General features: G+C 50.4%; 1 protein-coding gene across 3 annotated transcripts in view; it reads right to left on the bottom strand.

Moving 5' to 3' along the window:
• The window catches only part of CUNH4orf50 (chromosome unknown C4orf50 homolog), a 119,467-nt gene that overhangs the window by 93,080 nt on the left and 6,300 nt on the right, over positions 1 to 20,087 (bottom strand). For all 3 annotated transcript variants that reach the window (XM_032254155.1, XM_032254154.1, XM_032254156.1), the window contains exons 3-4: positions 14,248 to 14,386; positions 10,467 to 11,006 (exon numbers count right to left, since the gene is read on the bottom strand). In XM_032254155.1, the coding sequence (XP_032110046.1) occupies positions 10,467 to 11,006; positions 14,248 to 14,386 (679 nt within the window). The remainder of the gene's footprint in view (positions 1 to 10,466; positions 11,007 to 14,247; positions 14,387 to 20,087) is intronic.

The following is a 20,087-nucleotide window of genomic DNA, read 5'->3' as shown; positions in this document are numbered from 1 at the left end:
GGGCCTGGGCAGCAGCATCCTGTCCTGACAGCCCCCTGCCTGCACCTGGAGGGCCTGGCTGGCCGCTGCACCTGTCTACGTGCTCCCCACTGGCTTCCACTGCCTCTTGTCTTTATGCATTTGGTTCCCATTCAACCAGAATTACACACTTTGTCAGTTGCTTAAAATCAACATTGGAGTGAGAGGAAAAAGAGAAAATGAAAGAGAGAAAGAAGCCATCCAAGAAAGGAAGAGCAAGAGCGTGAATGACAAAGGAAAAGGAGAGGGAATAGGAAAGAAGAAGGAAGAGGCAGAAATTCAAAGTGAAAGCAGGAGGAGACAGAAGTCGAAGGAAAGAGAAAGGACCAGATAAGCAGAAAGGGAGGAGGCTGGGGAGGCAGCATGGAGGCCACTGCACAGCTCAGAAGGCAGAAATGGTCACCGCTGCTGTCTTTTTTGGATTTTGTTGTCATAACCACGCTGACTTCAATGCAATTCAACAAACTCTTGCTGAGCACCTACTATGTGGCAGGCTCTGATGTGGAGCTGGGACACAGCCATGGATAAACACACCCAGATCCCTGCCTCAAAATGTTGCCCATTGTCTAGCCTACCCCCTTCATGTCACAATGGATGAAAGCAGTACTCAGAGAGGGTGAGTCACTTGTCCAAGGTCACACAGCAAGCTAACAGGAGAACAGGGGCAGAGCTCAGGTTTCTAAACCTGATCTAGAACTTTCTCTCTCCCTGCCTTGCTCTATCAGTCCATCCTATGGTTCAACCCTCAAGAAAACATTTGCCTGTAACCTAGTCTGGACTTGGCTTTAATGTGCAATCATAAGCAAAAAGAAGAAAATGAAGAATACCAGGCTATCCAGACATAAACAGTAACATGTTAGAGGCCCTTCTGGGCTTTTTCCTATGCATAGACATTTTCCTATGCATAGACATCGTGAAAGTTCTATTTATACAAAATGTAAATTTTCACTTTGTGAGTTTTGCATTTAATGATATAGAAAGCTCATTTCTCTACAAGATCTTCTGCAATGTGGATTTTATAGCTACCTAATATTCTCTGCTGTAAGGGATAGGAAAAAAGGGAGGCGGAAAGTTCCGGATAAAATCAATTCCCTCTTACGGGGCAGTTGAGTGTTTACAATTTTTACCAGCTATCAGCAGAGCCGAGATAAACATGGCTGCACATAACCTTCTGCGCCCTCTGACCACGTTTTGGATACGTTTGTGGAAGTCAAATGGCTGAGACTCGGCAGAAACCTTTTGAAAGGCATTTAATACTTACTGGCCGACATTCCTTCCAAAGATAAGCGTTCATTTATACTCCTGTTAGCTCAAACACTGCCCAGCCGCAGGCCCTTTTCACCTCTGACAGACGTACAGGAGAAAATGGAATTCTGAGGTTTTTCTCATTGGTGTTTATTTTGTAATTAAGGGCGCTGACCATATGTTTTTTTAATAAGGCCACTGGCCATTTTGTGCTTTCTTTTATATTATTTGCATGTTCATCCCTTTCGCCTGTTTTACTTGTTGACGTTATTAACGCTGTTTTTTTTTTTAAAGCTCCTGCTTGCTGCTGGAGTGAAAAACAAATGTGCAATATGCCGTTCTGCACAAAAACAAGCGGTGAGCAAGGCTGCCTGGAATTCGCCCAACAACAAAGAGATTCACGTAGCTGCCACCAGGGGTCACTCTATGCACACCGCCAGAGCCCATCCAGGCACTCCTAAAGCCCCTGACATTGATCGTGGTCTCAGCTGTGGGATGACAGTGGACAAGGACTTTTTAAGAGCCTGGGTTTTCATCTGTCCGCACAAGCATTTCTAGGACCCTCCAGGCCAGGCACAGCCCTGGGCCACCCTCTGCCGTAGCATCATCGTCATGTCATCTCCCCTGTAAGCTTTTGGAGAGCAAGGTGCATGCCCGGCTCACTGCACCTGGGACGTGCCAGGTGCCCAGTGCACACTGACAGGAAAGCATTCATACCCATCTGTAGATAAGCCATGTTTGTCTTGCCAACTATGAATGGTTCTTATTTCCTTTTATTCTGAGCAGAAACCCTGTCCCCAAACTCCTCCCAAGTCAGGGTTTGTCTTTGCAGTGGTCCGTTCCTCTGCGGATCAGGGTTCCAAGTGACTTTCTCTAAAACATATGACCCCAGGCAAGTTATGGGACTCCTCCAGACCACAGGTTTGGGGATGGCACTGCCCCAGCCGTCTTGCAGAGTCCATGAGTTCCTGTCTAGGAAAGTGCTTTGTGACCATGAAGCAGAGAAAATACATTCTTATAATGACCGCCCTCGCCACAGAGCACACCATGGCTCCCAGAGCACATCAGACATAACTGAGGGACAGCTGCTGGTGGGGCCCAGCCTATGTCTCCTTTCAGACGCTGCTGCTTCCACTTCCTTGGGCAAGTGACTTTACCTCTCTGCCTCAGTGTCCTCCTCTGCAAAATGAGAATCAATAACTGTACCGCCTCATAAGCTTGTTGTGGGGAATGCAAAACATTACCACGCTGGGCAGGCAATAAACACTCCAAAGGCTGATGAATGTCAGCTTTCGTGATGACTTTCGATCTGTGGCACCCATCTCTGGGACTAGACCCTCCCTTCCATTTCCCCATTTCTATGCCTCACTTCCCAGCACTGCCACTGTGCAACCGTCCCTTCAGCCAGAAGCTTCCTTTTCCCATGGGCAGTGGAGCAAATAGCTTCCTTGATGCACCAGGTCACTCACTCATCAAGCATGTCACAGCTGGCAGCCAGGAGCTGTGAACGGAGCTGAAGTGAACCAATTGGTGATGATGAGGGACACACAGCTGAGGGCATGGGCATCTGGGCACAGTGAACATCAGGGCCACCAGAGGCAGCTCATGTCACCATGGGGTCACTGAGGTGAGGTGGGATAAGGGAAGTCTTCCAGGAGGAAGCAACATTCTCACCAAATAAAGAAAGTAACAAGGCTTTCCAAGCCACCTGGGGGGTGAGCCCTAGAAGCTTCTAGACGCAGGGAAGGCTTACAAGGCAGAAGAGCCTGCACATTCAGGGACCTGCAGCTCAGTGTCACTGAAGTGCGTGCAGGGCACTGGGCCTGAAGGAGCAGGGCACCAGGGGCCTTAAGTGCTGTGGACAGTAGGCTGAACCTGATCCTGAGGCAGCAGGCAGCCATGCAGGGGTGCTTCTGGGAGGGATCCTTGGCAGTCACCACAGTTGTCCAGAGCAAGGTGCTGAAGACCTGTGTGTGGCTCCTGGTCCTCCTGAGTCTCTTGAGCCCAGTCCTTTGAAGATGCACTGGCAACCTTGGGAAGCCACATAGTGTGCGACGCTCTCTGGACTCCACGACTTCATAGATGTGCAGAGGCCTGGAAGCCACAGCCACGGGCCACTGAGGCCCATGCAATTTCCACCAAGACACAGAGGGCCACATCTGGCTTTGCAGTTTCTTTATCGATGGGTTCCAGCACTTTAATTTTTAAGTTCCAGGCTGCATTCAACCTGAGAGCTGGTGGCTGGCTGGTGCGTCTGATTCCCCAGCATATCTCTCAAGAGGAATTAATTCTTCTTCTCCAGGCAGCCCTTTTTGACCCCAAGATGCTCTTTGTGGGCCATCAGCTTTCCTCTGAGAGGTGGACAGAGCCTGGCAGCCTTGTCTCATGCTGTGGCCTGGGTCCAGCCCCCATTCCTCCCCCAGCGACCCACAGACTCCACAGGGCTCCTTTCTCTGCCCCTAACCCCTTCATCTGATCTGTTTTGTCATCCTGTGGGCAGGGTCTTGTCTCATTCCCCAGCCCCTCTACTGAGCTCAGACCTAAGCCAAGCACACCACGTGGATACCATCAAATCCTGACTGTTGACCTGCCCACCGGGGTTTACTGAAGGAACAGGGCGTGGTGTTTATGAGCACACCAAGTGGATAGATACCGTCAAATCCTGACTGTTGACCTGCCCACTGGGGTTTACTGAAGGAACAGGGCGTGGTGTTTATAAGCACAGCTATGGGATCAACCCACCAAGGAGCAAATCCTGATCCTACCATGTCATGATCTGAACTTTCATGTGTTCCCAAAACTCATCTGATAAAACCCAAATGCCCAAAGGATGTTATTAGGAAGCAGTGGTGAGTCCCCTTCAAGGGCAGGAGAGACCCCCCTCCGCCACCCCAACCAAAAGTTAAAGCAAGCGACACCAGAAATACAAAGGCTATAATAGAATGAATACACGCACACATACAGCCAAAGCAAGCCTCTTGCTAATCAACATTTTCCCAACCTGATTTTTCAAGGGCCGTGATTTCAGATTGCTAGAAGGCAGAATCAGTGATTACCCAATGATTTTTTTTTTTTTTTTTTTTTGAGACAGTCTTGTTCTGTCACCCAGGCTTGAGTTCAAATGTTGCGATCTCAGCTCACTGCAACCTCTGCCCCAGGTTCAAGTGATTCTCCTGCCTCAGCCTCCCAGGCAGCTGGAATTACAGGCACATGCCACCATGCCTGGCTAATTTTTGTATTTTTAGTAGAGACGGGGTTTTACCATGTTGACCAGGCTGGTCGCTTTAGGTCAGCAGTTTGTACCCAATGATATTTTATGCTAAAAATGTTATCCAGCGTTCCTTCGGCAGGGTCCTGCAATCACGCTCTCTTGGGTTCTTCCCTCTGATGCCACCAGGGAGACAAGTGCCACTATTTCTCATCCAGTAGAAATCCACAGGAGATGTGGCACATCCCAAGACTAGTGTCCTAAATGAGCCCAGAAATCAAATCATCTGCTTTGCACCCTCACAGGGCTGAAAAGGGGCCTGAAATCACACAGGTTCCAATAACTGAGAGTCAGTGCCATCTTCCTCCCTCCCTCCTTGCAGTTAATAAATATTCACCCAGCACCTCTTCCATGCCTAGGACTATGCTGGAGCTGGGAATGCAACAGAAAACAAAGAGAGCAGGGTCTGTCTTGCAAGATGCTTTTTTGGTGGAAGTAAATGAATTAACATATAAATGTATAGCACATCAATGTGCCTGTGGCACTCAGCAGACACTGGGAGGGCAGAGGGCACCCCACCCAGCCCTGCCTCGGGAGGCTCAGCCAGTACTGACAGCAGAGCACGTGAGGGTCCTGGGAGGACGGAGGAGGCTCCTGGGGACAGGGAATACCTGGAGGAGGAGAAGAGACCATAAGTTGTCATCTGCCACGTAACTTTGTGGAGTGGGTTGGCTTGTGTCCTCCCAAAAGATATAGTACCTGAGACTGTGACCTTAGTTGAAAATAGTGTCTTTGCAGATGTGATCGAATTAAGGTGAGGCCAAACTGGACTAGGCTAGATCCTAATCCAGTAAAGATCTGATGTCCATATAAGAAGAGAAAAGACACAGAGACAGACACACGGAGGAAAGAGGCCAGGAGAGAGGGAGGCAGAGATGAGAGTGATGCGTCTGCAAGCCAAAGACTGCCAGGAGCTACCAGAAGCCAGGTGTGGCAAGGAACAGACTGTCCCCCAGAGCCTCAGGAGGAAGCACGGCCCCGCTGCCACCTTGATTTCCGACTTGCGGCCTCCAGACCTGGGAGAGAATAAATGTCTGCAGTTTTAAGCCAGCAGGTTTGAGGTGCTTTGTTACAGCAGCCCCAGAAAACTAACACCCTGTGCCTTGCCTGTTCCCTGAGGACGTACCCTGCAGCCCTGGGGATACCCCGGGTAACCTGGCCCTTACCTGCAGCAGCTAGCTCCAGCCAGGTGGGCACACCTTGTCTGCCGCTGTCACACTCTGTGACTGGCTGTGGCCCCTGCTGCCCACTCAGGCAATGCTCTGCTGCCCCAGTGCTTCCTCCCTCCAGGTGGCTCAGAGCCCCGGCAGCCTGGCTCAGGGTCACTGCTGGAACGATCCCCCACTCTTGGAGAGCGGCTCTCAGCTGCATGAGCAGCCAAAGCTGCCTCTGGGAAACTCCCAACCTGGGAGGCTGGGTGGATGTGAAAGGAAAGGCAGGGAACGGGAATTACACTGGGGCCTCGCTCCTTGGTTGTGTGACACGGGGCAGGAGCCTTTTGCCTCCTCTGTGAAGCAGACAGGAGGACACACCTACCTGGCTGCGTTGCTTGAGGATTAAGTGAGTAATAGGTGGGCAGCTCCCAAGATGAAAGTCAGCCCCTTTCCCTTGACCCCCTCTCACATCCCAGGTCTTCTGCTAGCCAGGGGCCTTCACCCAACTGCTCTGCCCTGCAGCAGACCTAGGTGAAGGTTCTCAGTTCCTCAGCCCATAGAACTGCCCCCAGATGGCCCTTCGCACAAAGCCACTGCAGTTCTCTCAGTCCTCCCAGCCCATCCACAGGCTGCTGGGACACAGGAGCTGGTGACCACAGGCCCCATCCACCCCGAGGACCTGTCAGCCTGTACTCCCCTCAGCCATTCCAGCAGCTCAATGGTGACAAATCACACTCACATCTAACCTACTCCAATCCAGGATAAACAAATAAATCTCAGGGAAAACAAGAAGCCAAGAGAAAGAAAATTACAATTTAGGTAGTGAGGGTGATTTACCCAACATCCTACTAGATGACCACAAGCCCAAGAAGAGATGATGAGGAAGGTGGCAATGGTGATGGTGATGGTAATAGGGATGATAGTGGTGATGGTGGTGATGGTGATGGTAATAGTGATGATGATGACGGTAATGATGATGATGGTGATGATGATGTGATGGTGATGCTGACTGTAATGATGATGGTGATGACGGTTACAATGATGTGATGGTGACGATGTGATGGTGATGGTGATGATGATGGTGATGGTGTTAGTGATGATAGTGATGATGGTGATGGTGATGATGATGATGTGATGGTAATGATGGTGGTGGTGATGATGGTGGTGATGGTGATGATGATGGTAATGATGATGGTGGTCAGGATGATGTGATGGTGATGATCTTGGTGATGATGATCATGATGGTGATGATGGTGGTGATGATGGTGATGATGTGATGGTGATGGTGATGATAGTGGTGATGGTGATGGTGATGATGGTGATGGTGATGATGATGGTGTTCAGGATGATGTGATGGTGATGATAATGGTGATGATGGTGATGATGATGTGATGGTGATGGTGATGGTGATGATAGTGGTGACGGTGATGATGATGGTGGTGATGGTGATGATGGTGATGATGATGTGATGGTGATGGTGATGGTGATGATAGTGGTGACGGTGATGATGATGGTGATGATGGTGATGATGATGTGATGGTGATGGTGATGATAGTGGTGACGGTGATGATGATGGTGGTGATGGTGATGATGGTGATGATGATGTGATGATGTGATGGTGATGGTGATGATGATGTGATGGTGATGATGTGATGGCGATAGTGATGGTGATGGTGGTGATGGTGATGGTGGTGACAATGCTGACAGTGACAGAAGCTAGATTAGATTGATCATCAAAATATACTGGCACTGAGCTAAGAGCTTTCCCTCCACTTTCTCGTTTCATCCTCATACCCACACCAGGATGCACTATTATTATCACCGTCCCAGTATTAATCCCATTTCACACTTGGGAAAGTAAGGCACAGAGAATGCCTGGGGGTGTCTCAGCTGGTAGGAGGCAGAGCTGTGCTGGAATCCTCCATCATCTCCACTCACATTCCTACCTGCACCTCGGAGCCTGAGCATCTTGCTCCACTCCAGTGTTGAAGGCTCAGCATTCTACACCGCACAGATTCCTGAGCTGCAACCCTGTTTTCTCAGCTACTCCGCCGATGAGAGGCTGAGGCAGAAATGGCTGGGGATCACATATAATGGGCAGTTTAGGGAGCTTTCAAGGAAAGTGTGACTGTGCAGGCCAGCCTACAGTGCGGGCTTGAAAGCTGAGCCCCTCGTGAGGTGCAGTTCCCCTGGGCCACTGGGACTTTTAGCAGAGGAAGCATGAAACCTTGAGAAGGTCACAGGCACACACCGACAAGGAGCCGGTGGGCTGATGGCATAGAATCGACTAAATCCAGCCACTGTTGCTGCCCCAAGCTCTTCAGTAACAAACTCTGACCCCAGGACCTCGACCTCCAGGCAGCAGGCAGGAGTCATGGCTCGGCTCTGGCCATGTCCTTTTGCTCCTGGGATACTTAGCAGCTGGCGCCTGTGGTGACCTCACTTAACCTCCCTGGGTTTCAGCTTCTCCATCTGTTCAGTGGGTAAACAGCACCTGTCTCACAAGGCTGCCCTAAAGATTACATGAGAAGACAGAGTGGCCAAGACATGAGCAGGTACCTCCTAAATGCACAGGTGCTTGTGCTTTCTCCCAAATAACCATCTTGAAGAAATAGCAGGCAGCTATTTCTGAGAAGTGTCACTGTGCACAGGAGCCTCCAGTGCAGCCTTGAAAGCCAAGCCCTACGCAAGGTGCAGTTCCCTATGCCACTGGGACTTTTACAAGAGGAAGATAGAATGAATGGAGAGATTGGGAGGACTTAAAGTAAGACTTTAAAGTCTAAAGTCTTAAGTGCAGGAAAATTACAGAGAGTAATTTTAAATGACAATTTCCATCTATGCACAATTTATTTTCCAAAATCACAACAAGATGCCAATGCTATACACTTTGTTTTCCTTTTATCTGATGAACATAAAGAAGAAGAACAAACAGGAAATGTACAAGAGCAAGAATAGGAGGATAAAACAGTACAAAAGTCAACTCTGACCACGAATAAAGCCATTACTAAGCTCACTGGGACAAGACACACATCACTATCCTGAGAAAATTCAGACCACTTAAGGTTCCAGGTAGTTTTAAATGGATTGTCCAGGTTTGAAGATAAATTTTATTTCAAAAAAAATGAGCAATCCTCTTCGGACTAAGGTTGCTCACTCATTTTTCCTTAAATGCAAATTGAGCCACAGGGGAGAGACCGGCTCTGGACCTCTTTGCAGGAGCTGAGTTAGTGTTTCCATTGCCGAAGGCAGGCTGCTACAGCGGAGACGATAACGTTTGCACTCACATCGAATTCTGAACACATTCCAGTTCAGTCCCTTAATAGCTGGGTGACAACAGCTAAAATATGCTGTCCTCTGAGCCTCAGCTTCTTCAAACACAAAAGGAAGATGCTAATGCCACCTGCTGCCATAAGCATTAAATGAAATAACGTCTTTGCAAACACCCAGTACAGAGCCGAGCACACGGCAGGAATACACAAAATGCAAGCTTCTACTCTCCGCTCAGTCGAGTGAATCAATACATGTCCAGCCTGCCCTCCAGGGTTTAAGAAGCTTGCCCAAGGTCACACAGCAAGTAAGTATGCAAACCAGAAGGGGACCCTACCCTGCATGCTCTCTACTCCACCATCCTGGGGCCCTCCTGGGGCTGCTATGGGGACTGAGGCCACAGAGACCATCACACCTGGACCCTGCCCTCAAGGAGCTCACAGTCTAAAGAGGGAAAACTGAAGATGCATGCACAGAACTGCCACCAGGGAACGTTGTCACCTTTGGTGCTACAGGTGAAGTGGGAGAAGTGGTGTCTGCTTCCAGAGGAGAGGGACTGGACTTCCCAAGCACATAAGAGTCCCATGGCACAGCACGTTGACGATCTTGTCTATGGCAGGGCCTGGCACTCATCAGGGACGAATTGGTTGGTGGACGGATGGATGGACAAGAGTGAGTGGACAGTGAGGGATACAAGGTGGCTGGCTGGCGGCCTGGCCAGTGGGCAGTGAGGTAGATAGATGAACAGGTGGGGTGGTGAGTGAGGAGATGATGGAACGTGGGTAGACAAGTGGGTGGGCGAGTGCTAGGGTCTGAATGGTTGTCTTTCCTCTACCAAATATATGTTGAAACTCGAATCCCTGGTGTGAGGGTGTCAGGCGGTGGGGTCTTTGGGAGGTAATCAGGTTGTAACAGTGGAGGCTTCATGGATGCAATTAGCCCCCTTACTGATTAGTGCGCCAGAGAATTCCCTCTCCCTTCTGCCCTGTGAGGACCTGGTGAGAAAGCACCATCTGTGAACTAGGAAGCAGGCCTTCCCCAGACACCAAATGAGCTGGTGCTTTGATCTTGGACTTCCAGCCTCCAATGTGAAAAATAAGTTTCTGTTGTTTATCAGCCACCATCTATGGTATTTGTTATAAAAACCCAAACAGTTGAACAGGTGGTTTAGTAAGTGGATTCATAGGTGGCTGGGTGGACGAGCAGGTGTTAGGATGAATGGGAAAATGATGGTGGGTAGGTGGGCTAGTGGTTGGATAGTTGGATGGTGGATGATGGGCAAGTGGGTGCATCCGAGGATGGGCAGGTGGGTGGACACGGTTGGTGAATGGGTAGCGAGGTGCAGTGCATGAGTGTGTGAGTTTAGATGGGAGGGTGGGTGGGGAGGCGGGTGGATGCAGTGAAGGACGAGGGACAGGGCTGGCAGGGTTGGATGGGTGCATGACTTGACCAAGTGGCTGGAGGAGAACAAGAAAAGCAAAAGATCACTCCTGCCCTGGGTTCCGGCCACTTACCAGGCTGCAGTGACCAGCAGGGACCTGGGCTCCCAACTCCTCTCGCAGGCACTGGTTCTGCTGGGCGAGGTCCTCCACCTGGCCCTGCAGGCCAATCTCCGACAGCTTCAGTCCGTAGATGCAGCAGCGCAGCTCCTCCAGCTGCCCGCGGAGCCGGCGCTCGGTGGCTCGCTGCTCCCGCAGCCTGCGCGCCGCCTCCTCCCGCTCGCGCTCGCTGCGCTCGGCCCTCGCCTGCAGGGCGCGCAGCTCCGCAGCCGCCTCCAGGGCGCCCTGGGGGCCCGGGGCCGCTGTGTCCCACTGGGCCAACAGGAGGCCCGCGGCGCGGCAGAGGCGCCGCACGTCGTGCTCCAGCCTCTGCACCTGCGCCCGCAGAACGCGCTCCTGCTCGCGCACCAGGCCCAGCTGGCGCCGCTCGGTCCGCCGGCAGCGCTCCAGGGCCGCCACCTGCTGCCCCAGTGCCTCGTCCTTGCGCCGCAGCCGCTCCCGCAACCGCCGCAGCCGCCACCGCTGCCGCCTGGCCAAGCTCTCTTTCTCCCGGACCTACAAGTTGGCGGTGGATGAGGGTGTCAGCAAGCTCGAAGGACACACCGCGGCTCACACTGATCCTGTCTTGACCTAACATTTCCGTATTTCGTGCCTGGTGCGTTTTTGCATTTTGTGCATTAAAATAGTGCATCAAAGTATTATCTCTGTTTTGGCAGCCTCTTAAATTTCGCATGGGAGCTAAGTGTCTCCGTCACCTCATCCATCCCAGTCTGGGCCCTGCACCCTCAAGAGCTCCCTGAGTTCTGGAAGGGAGCTGTGCAGGCGGCAGGATGGCCATCAGCGAGCACACACCTGAGGACCACTGGAGATGTCCAGATACTCAATATGTCAACACCTGCGTGCACACAGCTGCTCGCAAGTGTCCCACTTCCACCCCAGCACTGCCCAGAGATCCTCATTTCACACCTACAGGGTCAATCCCTAGCCCAGCCAGGGTCACAACACCAGTGTCACAGCAGCTGTCATGACGGTGGACACTCCACCTGGAGGAAGCAGTATTACTAGCCTGCGGGACACTCAGAAGTGGCTTGCATATCACGCAGCTAAAATTCACTGCGGCCAAGATGCTGAACACCTTGTATCTGACTCAGCCCTTTTCTTTTTCATCTGGCCACCTGCCTGGCCAGAGAACACATCTGCCTCCTCCCACTCATGGGCTGTGAGCTGGACTGGGATGCAACATTCACTACGAAAATTGGAGCCGTTGGCTACTTTTCAGAATTAATTCAAGCAAACAGATAGAACTGCCTCTACATTAATCTTTCTTTCAACTGCCAGCACTTGCTGCTGCTCTTTTGCCAGGGAGCTTCCAGAAAACAAAAACAAGCTAAGAGCAGACGTGAAAGAGGAAACCTGGGAAAAGCTCAGACAGGCTTCGTTTGATAGTTCTGGGGAACGTGGGGCAGATAAAAGCTGGGGTCAGATTCCCTGGGAGGAGAATTCTCCTGGTCTTCCTGAAGGCATGAATTCTGTGATGAGCTTTGCACCGTGCCTGGTGGAGGACTTTCAGAGCCTGGAAAGTCTACCTTTGGCAGCTTTTAGAATGATGGCAGGTCACTACAGAAACAAGGCATCTTCATGTGCAAACGCTTACTGGAAACATTGATAGCAACAAAGCAAAGCTGCCATTTGGTACATACAGGTGCGAAGGGCATGGAAAACTCCCTCATGCACTCCTGCAAAAGTCACTTCAAAATACGGATGTTTGCAGCGAGAGATTTAGGGTTAGAGGGTTGGGGGCAGGGTGGTGGCCGGGCCAAGTGGCAACCGAGAGACCCTATCACTGTGAACATCTGCTGCCCATCTGGAAATGGGGTTATGCGACGGGTCTTTCCCAGGTGCACACACAGCACATGAGACATTTAACAAGAGGAACTGTTGGAAAAGGGCTTAGTGCCCCCCTGCAGAAACTGCTGGTCCCTGCAGTAGCTTTCACTCCCTGACAGCATGCCCCTTGCTGTCACCCTCATCCTTTACCCCCCGTCACACTGTGAACATCATGACAGGGCTGGGTCACATTCACCTCGGAAATCCTACATGCACACAGGCATGGCTCCAAAAGCATCTATGACAGTATTTTCCACAGAGACATCACATCAGTGGCGGTGGAGTCCCACACAATGCCACTATACTGAAGTTAAAAACGCCCCTCAGGATGGTAATGATGAGTGCTATGAGCCAAGGAGGAGAAGTAACTTGATTTTCTGCACCTGAAGTTCAGTATCGAGGGGGAAAAATTCCACTCCGACATCTCCCTAGCAATTCAGGGACTATTTTCAATTTAATTGGAATCCTTATCATTCCACGTCACTTCTATTTCACCCAAGATGTGTGTCAAGTGCTTTCCCAGCTTTGTTGACAGTTTCCCACTATAAGAAACACGCATGAAACAGCCTGAACGTCACGCCCGCTATACACACACCTGTGTACAGTTGAAACAAGTTTCTCAAAACAGCACTCCCTCTAGCACAGGCACTGTGCTTTTATATTTCTTAGTCTGTTTTGATTTTTAAGTGCCGGTTGTGAGACTCTGAATCAATCTCACATCCCGTAGGTGGGTTGCAACCTGCAGTTTGAAAATCTCTGGCTGCATTTTAAGTAGCAGCAGACTAAAACAGGCTGCCTCCAGGGACCGCTGGGTACCGCATGCAGCTACCTTGGAGTTTTGTGGGTTTTGCCTCTGCAGCCTTTCCTAAAAGCGGCTTGCTCTCCAGCCCCCATCATCCTCCCCCTGGAAAATTTCAGTAATGGTTAATAATTATAAAAGCAGATAGTGTCATTTAAATACCTACTGTTGTGAGTGTTTTACATGTATCAACTCAGCCCACACGATATCATTCCCACTTCACAGATGAGGAAACTGAGGCCCAGAGAGTTTAAGTCACTTGCCCAAGGTCACACAGCTAGTGAGTGGCAGAGCCAGGGTTTGGCTCCAGGCTTCTGCCTCCAGAGCCCCCGCCGTTAACTGCCCGCTGTTTCTCCAGTAAGCTTTTGAACGTCTCCCCCTGCCTCTGCCATCTCTCTCTCCCATGCAGGGAGAGTGGCATCCCCCAAATGACCATCTGACCCTGAGGCTTCCCAACTTAAGTCCCCTAAAGCTTGTTCCCCAGTGTCTTCACAATTGGGCCATGCAGTGGAGTTGGCCACCTGGCCCCTCTGGAACTTTCCCACTCACCCACTCTGTCCCTTGCATGGTGACACCCTCTGTGTCCTCCCACACCTCTGTGCTACGGCCCATGCTGTCACCCACGCCTCACATGCCCTTCCCAGCAAGGCCCAGCTCACATGGCTCCAGCTCGCTGTAGCTCTCCTCAAATCCCCCAGCCCCTTGAACACGCGCCATGGGGGATCCCACACTCCCCCACGGCACCCCACGTCCAGGTTTAGAGTTATTTGTTTCTGATCGGTCTCCCCCATCTGCATAAGAGCTCCAGATGCCAGGAGTCCTGCATCAGCCTACTCCTGTCCTCAGGCTGTGGTCTGGCGCTGGGATACTCAGGCACAAGAGCTTCCAGCAAGTGTGCAGCCTCCACAGTCACAGCCCCCACCCCCGCATTCCTGCAAACCCCAGGCCCCGCAGTCACTGCATGCATCGTGAACTTAGGATCTCTCTAACCCTCCTGCCTGGGCTCTTCCAGGCCCGCCCTATACTGTCTTCGCCCAACTGCACGGCTACTGAGTTCCCATGGCCCTGATGGACAGGAAAAAGGGACTGGAAAGGAGAAAGGAACGGTACCCGGCCGGCCAGCTCCCCCTGCAGTGCCGCCAGCTTCTCCTGGGCCTCGAGCCAGGCGCTTCTCTCCTGGGCCACGTGGGCACTCAGCTGGTCCACCTTCCGGAGGAGTTTCCTCTCTGACAGCTCCAGCTCCCGAATTCTGCAGCATGGAAAGCAGGAAGGCCCTTGCTCAGATTGCAGTCAACATGGCCTAAGACTTTTTTTTTTTTTTTTTTTTGAGACAGAGTTTTGCTCTTGTTGCCCAGGCTGGAGTGCAGTGGTGCGATCTCGGCTCACTGCTACCTCCGCCTCCCAGGTTCAAGCGATTCTCCTGACTCAGCCTCCTGAGTAGCTGGGATTATAGGCATGCGCCACCACACCTGGGTAGTTCTTGTATTTTTAGTAGAGATAGGGTTTCATCATGTTGGACAGGCTGGCCTTGAACTCCTGACCTCAGGTGATCCATCCACCTCGGCCTCCCAAAGTGCTGGGATTACAGGTGTGAGCCACCGCACCAGGCAACATGGCCTAAGACTTTTGCAGATACCAGGGCCAAATTACTAATTTTTTTTTTTTTTTTTTGTCATTTGGCCAATTCGATGTTCTGACAAGATTACATTTTATATAATATTCATGCACACAGTTCTAAAGATTATCCACAATGCTTCAAAGACGTCATTTGAACAATTAGGTACCATGCATCAGAAATCTTCAGTGTCTTCACACGAAGCCAGTAATTGCAAATTCAAGTAATGCCAAATTAGAGTGCCCGAGCCTGAGCCATTTAGGCTAAGAGCTTTAACTCAGTGGTTTCAATGAATCCTCATATTACCAGCCTGCAGGTGGGTTCTGCTACCCCAACTTCACACATGAAGAAACAGGATCAGAGGGGGCAGACTTTTGCCCAAAATCACACAGCATTATAGAATCGAGTCAGTCTCACTTCTGGACTCAGCCTTGTCACCTTCTGCTCTGCTGTCTCCCATTTTAGCTACATTCTTATAAATCTAAGGCAATGACAGAAATTCAGAAAAAGGTTTCTGCAACTGAAAAAAAATTAATCTCTGCATTACTTATTCTCCCAGGTGAGATGCCAGAAGTGGCTTAACTGTCTATTAGGAATGGCTAAGTCACAGGGAGGCTTTGTATGGTCTTGCAGACACACTGGGGCTATGTCACAGGCAGACATGAACCCAGATGGATGTAAACCCTGATTGCAGCATGTGAGAAAGAGACACGCACAGGATCAAGGGGAAACGTCCAAACAGAAAGCCTGGGCTCCTGGACCCATGGTGGGTGGTGGAGGGAGGCACTGCAAAGACGGGCCTGTCTCCCATGGTGCCTAGTTTCCAAAGCCCCTTAATGTGCCAATCTTGCCTCTGTAATAGAAACCATGATACACACGAAAGTGCATTCACAGCCTCCATGCCTAAGTTCTGCACATCCTCACTCCTTCCCCAAGTCCACGCTGGGCACCTGCACATCCAGGACAGATACTGCTGCCCTGGGTGAAGACCTAGCTTTGCTGCTGGCTCTGTCATTCACCAGCCATAGGGTCTTAACAGGGCTAGTCCAGCACGATGACCCTCAGTATCTTTATCTACAAAATCGAGGTCATTAACCTTGTTCAGCAGGCTGTCATGAAGATTAAATCACGTGATACATTATTATTACTAATAAGGCCAAGAGTCCCCTCTCCTATTCCAGTTCTCATGCCCTGAGGAAAGGTCTCAAGGGTGGCAGACAAGAGTGTGCTCTCAGCCAGGTGCGGAGGCTCACGCCTGTGATCCCAGAGCTTTGGGAGGCTGAGGTGGGTGGATCACGAGGTCAGGAGTTTGAGACAAGCCTGATCAACATGGTGAAACCCCGTCTCTACTAAAAATATGAAGATTAGCTGGGCGTGGTGGTGCATGCTTGTAATCCCAGCTACTTAGGAGGCTGAGGCAGGAGAATCACCTGAACCCAGGAGGCGGACATGGAGGTGCAATGAGCTAAGATCGCGCCACTGCATTCCAGCCTGGGTGACAGAGCGAGATCCCATCTCAAAAAAAAAAGAGTGTGGATCATAATCAAGGTCCTTCCAATCTGGACCACTGTAGCAGCTCCAGTTAGCCAGAGTCAGGCTGAGCACTTTCTGATGAGTTGTATGATATGGGGAGACTGGCCAAAAAAACCAAAAGCCTTTTTTTCTAGTTTATAGATTGGCCTATAACAATAAACATGCTAACAATATTTAATTCTCATACCATTCCTAATCTTAAACTAAGCAGAAAATGACAAATTTCACTTTGGCAGGGCAAATTATGACCCCAAGTTTATGTAGGCCCTAATCCCTGGAACCTATGGCTGTCACCTTAAAATGCAAGAGAGACTGCAGACGTGATGAGGGGAAGGATGGTGAGATGGGGGTATGGACCTGGATTATCTGGTTGGTCTCTAAGAGCCATCACAAGTGTCCTTGAGAGAGCGAGACAGAGAGGGCTGAGTCTCGGGATGGCCGTGTGGGCCCTGACACAGGATGGCACACAGCCAGCTCCAAAGACGGAGGCAGGGCCCGGAGCTCTGAATGCAGCTCTAGACTGGAGAAGACAAAACAATGGATTTCTCCTCCAGCCTCAGAGAGGGCTTGGCTCCACCGACAGCTTGACTAGCCCAGGAAGACTGATTCCAACTTCTGGTTGCCAAGCTTGTGGTGGTGGTTACAGCACTCACAAATATGACACAGTGAAGTACCTGTTCCCTGATTAAACCAATGACGAGTGTGTTAAATGTGAAAATGCAGTGCTGTACAGAGTGCTAGGAAAATAGTTGGCTCCGTCATGGCAGAGGGACACACGGGCCCACGTGGCTGCAGAGACATCTTCTGGGCCAGGCTGCCTAGGTTCACACAGCTAGGGTGGGGCCTTGGGTAAGTTGCAACCACCCAGTGTCTTCCTTTCCCCATCTATTCAGTGAGGATGATGCTCTCACTGTGTTTTTAGCACTGTTTAAGGATTAGTTATGTTAATACTTGTCAAGCCTGTGCACAGTGGCTTGGTGCCACATAAGTACTCAGTGAGTGCTTAGCTGTTATTAATTTTACTGCATTTAGATGGCAAACAAATATGCAAACTGATAGTGCTATGAAGATGGAGTGGGATTTCCTTCCTCAAATTTCTAACAAGGCTGTTATATTATTTTGAGAAGGAATACTTTTGTGCTTCAACTCTTTAATGAAAGTGAATCCAAGACATTCTACCAGGCTTTCACCCCGCCCCAGCTAGACCAAACACTGTGTCATCTGCCTGAAATCTGCGCTCAGAACTGTGCCTTCAGCAGCCCTGGATCACGTAGCATTTCATCACCTCAGCCTTAGTTTCCTCATCTGTCCAGGGCAATGATGTCACTCTCTGCATCACAGGATCCAAGAGGGTCAAGATGGGGCTGGTATGGGAGGGCCCATCCCTGTGCTAGCTCCCTTTTCTCCTCCCCCGCCCCTCGCCTGCAAGGCGGTATACCCCATCTTTAAAGAGAACAGAGGATTGAGCCCACATTCCCCCATAGGCCCGGCCACAGAGGCCCCTCCTCCCCACCGCTCATGGTGTCCCTCCGGGGCTCTCTGTCTCCCCCTCCCATGGAGGGGTCTCCTTTGGCCAGGCTTCACTGCCTGTCTTCCTGGGGTCCACTGATCTTCTGTTTCTACCACCAACCTTTCCAGAACAGTTGAATGTACCATCCTGTATGGGCTATGCTGCTAGTCTTTCAGGTGGGGGCCCTGCCTTCCCCAGCTCTCAGCACCCAGGATTTCTGTTATGGGTTCAATGTGTCCCCCCAAAGTTCATGTGTTGAAGGCCTCACCCCCAGGTTCCTTAGAATGTGATTATATTTGGAGATAAGCTCTTTTAAAGAGTCAATTAAGTTGAAAGAAAGTCCTGAGCGTGGGCCCTGATCCAATCTGACTGGGGTCCTCGTAAGAGATGAAGACGCAGGCACACACAGAGGGGCCACCAAGCGAGGACACAGGGCGGAGATGGACTCCACAAGCCAAGGAGAGAGGCCTCTGGAGAAGCTGACCCTGCTGACCCTCCATCTTGGGCTTCTGGGCTCCAGAAAGTGAGAAAATAAATTTTTGTTAAGTCACCCAAGTTTGCAAATAATATCATTTCATTATGACATTAATGAGGAAAAAAAGAAAAGATTCCCGGCCAGGGCCACAGTGTCTGTGGAGTTCGCCCCTTCTCCCCGTGTCTGCGTGGGCTTTCTCAGGGTACTCTGGTTTCCACCCACATCCCACAGCGGAGCACGTTAGGTGAACTGGCATGTCGACATAGTCCCAGCCTGTGTGAGTGTGCGTGTGTGTGTGAATGTCCTGTCCAGGCTTTGCACCCTGAGCTGCCGGGAGAGGCCCTAGCCACCACCTGGGACGCTGACCTGGATCAATTGGGCAAACAATCATCTTACTTGTGGGTTTTTTTTTTTTTTTTTTCAGTCTGTCTTAAATTTAAATTTGTTTGAGTCTTTCACATTTATTTCAGTGTTTAACATTAGAAGTGTTTGGGGTCTTTATTTCAAAGTTTGGTGATGTTTTGGTGACCTGAACAAGGAGAGGAACTTAAGTCTTGTTTGTGTCAATTAGCCTGTGATCAGATTAGTTTTGTGGCCAGCCACGGTGGCTCATGGCTGTAATCCCAACACTTTGGGAGGCTGAGGTGGGCAGATCACTTGAGGTCAGGAGTTCGAGACCAGTCTGGCCAATATGGTGAAACCGTGTCTCTACTAAAAATACAAAAATTAGCTGGGCATGGTGATGAGCACCTGTAGTCCCAGCTACCTGGGAGGCTGAGGCAGGAGAATCGCTTAAACCCAGAAGGCAGAGGTTGCAGTGAGCTGAGATTGTGCCACTGCACTCCAGCCTGAGTGACAGAGTAAGACTCCATCTCAAAACACAGCAAAACAAAAAACAAATTGGTTTCGTTGTATGTTGCTTCACTTAGTCACAGTTTCCAAGAACCTATGGACAACATTCAGTGAGGACTTAACTGTACGTCGTCATGGCAACCCAGGCAAACTAACGTAACTTAGTATGTGACTCTTGAAGGTTAAGTGCATTGCAGAATGAATGAAAGAATGGGCAATCACATAGAGTAACAGAAGAATTTTTCTGATTTGTTAATTTCTTCATGCATAAAATTTTACCAAAAGGAAGAAAACTAAACCTCATGTTCATGCACATTCAATGGCCTACCTTCACTGAAGCAAAGGCAAGTGAAGAAAATGAGCAAGTCCCACAAAAGCCCAAGGCACTTGCTGCTGGGATATGAGTTACCTGTCAGAATCCATCCCAGCCATCACTGCATGGGTTTCCTGACGTATATGCAAGCTTTCTCTTGCTGGCTTTCCTGATCTATATGCAAGGCCCCACCTTGTTCTACCAGCCTGGGCAACAAGATGCCATCAGGAAAGAGGTTGGGCTTTAGAGAAAGACCTGGATTCAAATGCCCCACCTTGGGATCATGCCAGCTCCATCAGGCAAACAGAGCCCACACCAGAAAGTTCTACAGAGAGAAACGAATGCAGAGAGCCTATTCTGAAGATGATAGCAGAGTCCAAAGGCCAGACAGAGATAACAGGCAGCCTGATTTAGCAACTGCCAGAAGCCACTTCTGCCCCTGGGGCTGGACAGCCACACAGGGAAGAGATGATGCAGCCAGGACACCCAGTGGGACCTGGGACCACAGAGGAAGCCGAGAGTACTTATAAGTTATAGCCACAGTGGGAGATGTCACTGTGGGGACAAGACTGACTTTATTTTAAATGTGAGTCCAGCACGTGACTCCTGACTAACCCTGAGTCCACAAATGCCTCCAAGATGTGGAGTCAAT

The sequence above is a fragment of the Sapajus apella genome, unplaced genomic scaffold (genome assembly GCF_009761245.1).
Source record: "Sapajus apella isolate SASKATOON/1434 unplaced genomic scaffold, GSC_monkey_1.0 scaffold85, whole genome shotgun sequence".
Lineage (NCBI taxonomy): Eukaryota > Metazoa > Chordata > Mammalia > Primates > Cebidae > Sapajus > Sapajus apella.
This window is presented reverse-complemented; position numbering and strand designations above follow the sequence as displayed.